Source organism: Bactrocera tryoni, chromosome 5 (assembly GCF_016617805.1).
Source record: "Bactrocera tryoni isolate S06 chromosome 5, CSIRO_BtryS06_freeze2, whole genome shotgun sequence".
In the NCBI taxonomy this organism is placed as follows: domain Eukaryota; kingdom Metazoa; phylum Arthropoda; class Insecta; order Diptera; family Tephritidae; genus Bactrocera; species Bactrocera tryoni.
The window spans coordinates 15,607,828-15,615,467 of record NC_052503.1 but is presented as its reverse complement, the minus strand read 5'-3'; the positions used below and the strand labels follow the sequence as shown (position 1 = coordinate 15,615,467).

General features: G+C 43.6%; 1 protein-coding gene across 1 annotated transcript; it reads left to right on the top strand.

The window, feature by feature from the left end:
• Positions 1 to 4,694: 4,694 nt before the first annotated feature.
• Positions 4,695 to 6,532, top strand: LOC120777544. Its single transcript, XM_040108933.1, has 3 exons — positions 4,695 to 5,629; positions 5,814 to 5,981; positions 6,042 to 6,532. The coding sequence occupies exons 1-3, from the start codon at positions 5,411 to 5,413 to the stop codon at positions 6,198 to 6,200; spliced, it is 546 nt and encodes a 181-aa protein (XP_039964867.1). The 5' UTR covers positions 4,695 to 5,410; the 3' UTR covers positions 6,201 to 6,532.
• Positions 6,533 to 7,640: the final 1,108 nt, after the last annotated feature.

Below are 7,640 nucleotides of genomic sequence, written 5' to 3'. Positions count from 1 at the left end.
TCAATCTCGCAAACGCGTGGCAATCAAGAATGAAGTGCTGAAATGTTTTCTTCTTATCTTCTTCTACACAGCTTCTGCAGATGGCGTCCGGGAAGATTCACAACTTTACGGCATTAACACCAATAGGGCAATGTCCTGTTAGAGTCCCACAACTTAAGAGAAGCTAGTCTTCTTCTTCTTCTTAATTGGCGTAGAAACCGCTTAAGCGATTATAGCCGAGTTAACAACAGCGCGCCAGTCGTTCCTTCTTTTCGCTACGTGGCGCCAATTGGATATTCCAAGCGAAGCCAGGTCCTTCTTCACTTGGTCCTTCCAACGGAGTGGAGGTCTTCCTCTTCCTCTGCTTCCCCCGGCGGGTACTGCGTCGAATATTTTCAGAGCTGGAGTGCTTTCGTCCATCCGGACAACATGACCTAGCCAGCGTAGCCGCTGTCTTTTAATTCGCTGAACTATGTCGATGTCGTCGTATATCTCGTACAGCTCATCGTTCCATCGAATGCGGTATTCGCCGTGGCTAACACGCAAAGGACCATAAATCTTTCGCAGAACTTTTCTCTCGAAAACTCGCAGCGTCGACTCATCCGTTGTTGACATCGTCCAAGACTCTGCACCATACAGCAGGACGGGAATTATGAGTGACTTATAGAGTTTGGTTTTTGTTTGTCGAGAGAGGACTTTGCTTCTCAAGTGCCTACTCAGTCCGAAGTAGCACCTGTTGGCAAGAGTTATCCTGCGTTGGATTTCAAGGCTGACATTGTTGGTGGTGTTTACGCTGGTTCCAAGATAGACGAAGTTATCTACGACTTCAAAGTTATGACTGTCAACAGTGACGTGAGAGCCAAGTCGCGAATGCGACGACTGTTTGTTTGATGACAGGAGATATTTCGTCTTGCCCTCGTTCACTGCCAGACCCATTTTCTGTGCTTCCTTGTCCAGCCTGGAGAAAGCAGAACTAACGGCGCGGGTGTTGAGGCCGATGATATCAATATCATCGGCATACGCCAACAGCTGTACACTCTTATAGAAGATGGTACCTTCTCTATTTAGTTCTGCGGCTCGAACTATTTTCTCCAAAAGCAGGTTGAAAAAGTCGCACGATAGGGAATCGCCTTGTCTGAAACCTCGTTTGGTATCGAACGGCTCGGAGAGGTCCTTCCCGATCCTGACGGAGCTTTTGGTGTTACTCAACGTCAGTTTACACAGCCGTATTAGTTTTGCGGGGATACCAAATTCAGACATCGCGGCATAAAGGCAGCTCCTTTTCGTGCTGTCGAAAGCAGCTTTGAAATCGACGAAGAGGTGGTGTGTGTCGATTCTCCTTTCACGGGTCTTTTTCAAGATTTGGCGCATGATGAATATCTGGTCGGTTGTTGATTTGCCAGGTCTAAAGCCACACTGATAAGGTCCAATCAGTTTGTTGACGGTGGGCTTTAATCTTTCACACAGTACGCTCGATAGAACCTTATATGCGATGTTGAGGAGGCTAATCCCACGGTAGTTGGCGCAGATTGTGGGGTCTCCTTTTTTATGGATTGGGCATAGCACACTTAAATTCCAATCGTTGGGCATGCTTTCGTCTGACCATATTTTACAAAGAAGCTGATGCATGCACCTTATCAGTTCTTCGCCGCCGTGTTTGAATAGCTCGGCCGGCAATCCGTCGGCTCCTGCCGCTTTGTTGTTCTTCAGGCGGGCAATTGCTATTCGAACTTCTTCATGGTCGGGTAATGGAACGTCTGCTCCATCGTCATCGATTGGGGAATCGGGTTCTCCTTCTCCTGGTGTTGTGCGTTCACTGCCATTCAGCAGGCTGGAGAAGTGTTCCCTCCATAATTTAAGTATGCTTTGGGCATCAGTGACTAGATCACCTTTGGGGGTTCTACAGGAATACGCTCTGGTCTTGAAACCTTCCGTAAGCCGCCGCATTTTTTCGTAGAATTTTCGAGCATTACCCCTGTCGGCCAGCAAATCAAGCTCTTCGTACTCACGCATTTCAGCCTCTTTCTTTTTCTGTCTACAAATGCGTCTCGCTTCCCTCTTCAACTCTCGGTATCTATCCCATCCCGCACGTGTAGTGGTCGATCGTAACGTTGCGAGGTAGGCAGCCTGTTTTCTCTCCGCTGCGACACGGCACTCCTCGTCGTACCAGCTGTTCTTTTGCACTTTCCGAAAACCAATGGTTTCGGTTGCAGCTGTACGTAAGGAGTTTGAAATGCCGTCCCACAGTTCCCTTATACCGAGTTGTTGACGAGTGCTCTCAGAGAGCAGGAGTGCAAGCCGAGTAGAAAATCGTTCAGCTGTCTGTTGTGATTGCAGCTTCTCGACGTCGAACCTTCCTTGTGTTTGGTGGCGCGCGTTTTTGCTGCACAGAGGCGGGTGCGAATCTTAGCTGCAACAAGATAGTGGTCCGAGTCGATGTTAGGACCTCGGAGCGCACGCACATCTAAAACACTGGAGACGTGTCTTCCGTCTATCACAACATGATCGATCTGGTTGGTAGTTTTTCGATCCGGAGACAGCCAGGTAGCTTGATGAATCTTCTTATGCTGGAATCTAGTACTACAGATAACCATATTTCGGGCCCCGGCGAAGTCAATCAGCCTCAACCCATTTGGGGATGTTTCGTCGTGGAGGCTGAATTTACCGACCGTAATTGCCAAATATACCTTCTTTGCCCACCCTGGCGTTAAAGTCGCCAAGCACGATTTTGACATCGTGGCGGGGGCAGCTCTCATAAGCGCGCTCCAAGCGCTCATAGAAGGCATCTTTGGTCACATCGTCCTTCTCTTCCGTCGGGGCGTGGGCGCAAATCAGCGATATGTTGAAGAACCTCGCTTTGATGCGGATTGTGGCTAGACGTTCATTCACCGCAGTGAATGATAGTACTCGGCGACGGAGTCTCTCTCCCACCACGAATCCTACACCAAACTTGCGCTCCTTTATATGGCCACTGTAGTAAATGTCACAAGGACCTACTCGTCTCTGTCCTTGTCCCGTCCATCGCATTTCTTGGACGGCGGTGATGTCAGCCTTTGTCTTTACGAGGACATCAACCAGCTGGGCAGCGGCACCTTCCCAATTAAGGGACCGGACATTCCAGGTGCATGCCCTCAATTCGTAGTCCTTATTTCGTTTGCCATGGTCGTCATCAAAGGGGGTCTCTCATCCGAGGCTGGTTGTAGCTCTTCACTGGGGGTGTTTTTACGTGGCGGGTCCCAAACCCAGCGCACAACCCTTGTAGGGAATGTTTCGCCTTCTCACTTTAGCTCGCCTTCGAACGGATGTTCTTAGGCTACCCAGAGGATACTTGGTCAAAGACCGGAAGTAGTGAGCTGCTTGAGCCATGTGTAAAAGAATCGTTTCTGGCCACTCCCAAGTGAATGGCGATCAGAGAACTTTCCTCACTTGCGTGAACTTCTACACATGACTCCATCCTCCTAGCTAGTCTTACTGTGGGAAAAGAGCTCATTGTAGCCCAGTGTTGGCTAAGAGCTCTAATAGCTGAGTTAAGGTTGCCTGTGATTCCACTGTAGCCTGGTACAATAGTCAAGAAATCTGAAGTTGATGACAATTGATTCCTCCATCAAACGTTCCCTCAAGCTTTAATTCATTCGTAAAGAAGCTTGCTGCTCTACCACCCACAAGGCCCTCGCAGGTATGTGGATGGAGAAAAAACTATCAGAGTTTGGTTTGGCGACTCCTGATCCAACAGATCTGGTATATGTCCAGATTCTTTGAGGCTGATGGAAAATTTCTCAGGCGTACTCCTTCTGCCTATATACCATATATGGGCAATATTGCAAAATGGCAATTCGCACGATTAAGTGGCATGGTTGGAGTGAATCTTTGAACGCCACACATGCTAATGAGCTCGGCTCGTTGGACGCTCTACAACTTCCTTGCAAGCGTGGTCTTTTCTAGGGTCATCCAATACACAAAAACCCTATAGAACATAATGGGCTTGACTATAGTATCGAAGAGTCGAAAGATTACTTTCGGTGAAAGACATCAGGGAAGGACCTAATTTTCGAAATTAGTTGTGATTGATACTGCTTCATTATTTGAGATTTATACAGTAAATCTATTAGAACCTATAAGTATTAAAAAGTATGGAAACGACCTAAATGAAGAAATAGATGAAGATTGCAGTAAAAAGAGACTTCTCTGAAATGAAGTGAAGATTCACCGCAGTGAGTGACTCATCTTCATTTCTATGATGGTTCCATTACATCGGAGAAGATGGAGTCAACGCAGTTGAAAAAATTTCGCAAAAAAGTAGTCCATTCATGGAACTGATAAATTGTCCAAAGTACCTATTTACCGCAGACACGTTTACTATGCAAATTTTTAAACCAGTCTTACCCTTTACAACTTATCGAATGCCATCAACGCTCGAAAATAAGGAGCCTTTCCGCAAATATTTTGCAATTTACACGCTTCTGTCTCGCGATCATTTAGTGCTTCAGAAAAGATCAAACATTTTCATAGATTATGCTCGTCAAAGATCGGGATTACAGCACCAACTACACTTTGCCTAGAGGCCCAATTTTAAAATAGCCGTTTGTTTTTCATTAATTAGTTCGATAATTAAATGATTAAATGTGATGTTTCGGTCTTTTGATTAAATACTAGGTCTTGTTATTCTTAATATACGAATATTCCGATAAAATCTGAAAAACATAACCCAGGATTCAGGCACGTCAACGCCATCGAACACTACAAAGGGAGACATCAACAAACACCGGGAGCGGCAAGTGTCAATTACTGGAGGAACTTACGTCAAAGCAGACAGCTCTTTTCGTGGAAGTCGCCGGGGATGACAAATTTCGTTTCATAAGTTGTGGCGAAGCCAAAATTCGAGGCGGCAAAAGGTTATTTCGTGATAAGTCCACACAGCCCTCCCTAAAACCGTAGACCGGTGAGTAGTGGCTTTGACAAAATCCGGGCAAGTAGTGAAAGACCTGGAGTCGTAACCGAAAAAGACCGGAACCGGTGCCAACGGGCTTTTGTCCGAGCCCCGATGAGAACTGAAATGTATGGCGCCAGTGTAAATTTTACTTTAGACACCTGAGGAGGGTAAATCACCCAGTCAAGGAAGAACCCTTATTCTGGACAGAAACCGGCAAATGCGGTACTACGCACCAGTATATACGATATAGGACCGTGTGAGATTCTTTCACATATTGTAGAGTTATCAAAATTTCGACTATACCCGAAAGTGGCCTTCCCTTACATATTTATTTTAAATTTTTCAATATTTAACACGCAAATCCAAATGCAATAAAACTTAAAACAAATTGTAGGGCAATCAATCAATTGTCATAGATTTTTAATTTATCTACATTTTTTTAAATTTTCCTAACAAGCAGTATACAATTAAGCAGAAAAATACTCATCAAAACTTATTGAAATGGAGACCTCCAGGAAGTTTCGTTGGCTCGTGTTTATATATCTGTTCATTTCAAGTGGGTTTGTTGATACTTTTACAAAATTAACCAACATCAACTGCAAAACGCTGGATAAGCCTTTCGCCGATTTCAAGAGTTGTCGCCTGCATGTGCCGAAAAGGGGAGAGATCGCATTATCCTTGCATGTTCGGCTCTTTCAGTTACCAGTTAATAATGTCAGTGTAAGTGATTGAATATTTTTGAGTATTACGGGTTAAAGTGTTGGGCTTTTTCCCTTTCTACTGGAGCTATCTAAAGCAGAGTGAGCAATAATATTAAAATTTTTTGCTTTTTATTCGCAAATTCAACTTAAGCTATATTTCATTATTCATCAACTCAGACATTTGTTCTCATCTCTCTCTAAAGGTAAACCTTGCATTTTTCAAGAAAGCCAGTGGTTACCGTCCATTTTTGTACAATGTTACCGTCGATTTTTGTGGTTACATGGCGAACAAGAAACGTTATCCTTTCCTTAATATATTCCATGGTGCCTTCCTGACGAAGTCCAACATTAACCACACCTGTCCCTATAACGTACGTATGATATCGGAATTAATGGAAATGGTATATTTTTATAAATTTTTTGCCTTACAGCATGACATAATCATTCAAAATCTAATATTGCGGGATGATATGTTCGGGCGGCTACCGGTGCCAGCGGGAGAGTATATGACTAAGTTGATGGTGGGAGCCTACAACGAATGGAAGGCTGATGTGAAGGCTTACTTCACAATAAAACTCAATAAAGAGTAGCATTTAGTTGAGGAAGTGATAGCAAATATGAAAAATAGATGAATTTATATTATGCAAAAAACTAAGAAAGATGCCAACCTATTTCGAAAATATTGTCAAAAGATATTTATCGTAAAACATTATATATTAATGCTTGCTTTTATAATATTTTATTTATTGGATTTGTTCTAATAAATAAACTTATAAATGGTAACTTTAATGTAAATGTAATAAAATTGCTCGGGGTGTAAAAATGCGTCTGTCTTTTCACTTTGAGTGAAGTGAATCTGTAATAAGGGTGGAAGTCAGGTCAGTTTTTATTGTATAACATAATTTATTTTATAAATTTCTTTAGTAAAACTTTTAGTTTGAATGTGACCATAATATTTTTTTTACCATTCGCATAACGCCAAAATTAATTTAGTCGAAACCAAGAAGGCAATAAAATTTGTTTTACCATCCGAGTAATAAGTATCCAAATCAATACCCGAAACAAAGGGTAATCTAACACATGACTTGGACCACTATCTTGTTGCAGCCACGACTAGCTCTCGCCTCTGTGCAGCAAGTAAGATTCGACGTCGAGAAGCTGCACTCACAACAGACCACCGTACGATTTTCTACTCGGCTTGCACTCCTGCTCTCTGAGAGTACTCGTCAACACCTCGGTATGAGGGAATTGTGGGACGGCATTTCAAGTTCCTTATGAACAGCCGCGAACGAAATCAATGGTTTTCAAAAAATGCTAAAGAATAGCTGGTGCGATGAGGAGTGTCCTGTTGCAGTGGAGAGAAAACATACTACCTACCTCGCAACCTTACAATCCACTTCAACTCGTGCGGGATGGGATAGATGCTAAGAACTGAAGAGGAAACCGAGACGCATTTGCAGACAGAAAAGGAGAGAGGCCGTAATGCATTAGTACGAAGAGCTTGACAATATGGCCGACAGGGATAATGCTTGAAAATTCTGAGAAAAAATGCGAATACTAGCAGAAAGTTTCAAGACCGGAGCATACTCTTGTAGAACCCCCAGAGATGATCTAGTGACAGACTACCAGAGTGTACTAAAACTAGGGAATACTCCGAGCCATTCGGTACCAAACGAAATTTCAGACAAGGCGACGCCTATAGTGTGACTTCTTCAATTTATGCTGGAGAAAATAATTCGAGCTGCAAAGCTGAATCGAGAAGGCGAAATGTTGACAATCATAACTCCGAAGTCGTTTACAATTTCATCAATCGTGGAATCAGTATTATCAACAACAACAATCTCAGCATCGAAATCCAACGCAGAATAACTCTTGCCAACAGGAGCAACTACGGACTGAGTAGGCAATTGAGAAGTAAAGTCCTCTCTCGACGAATAAAAACCATGTTTTACTTTATTCCCGTCTTGCTTTATGGTGCAGAGGTATGGACGATGACAACATCTGATGAGTCGACGTTGCGAGTTTTCCAG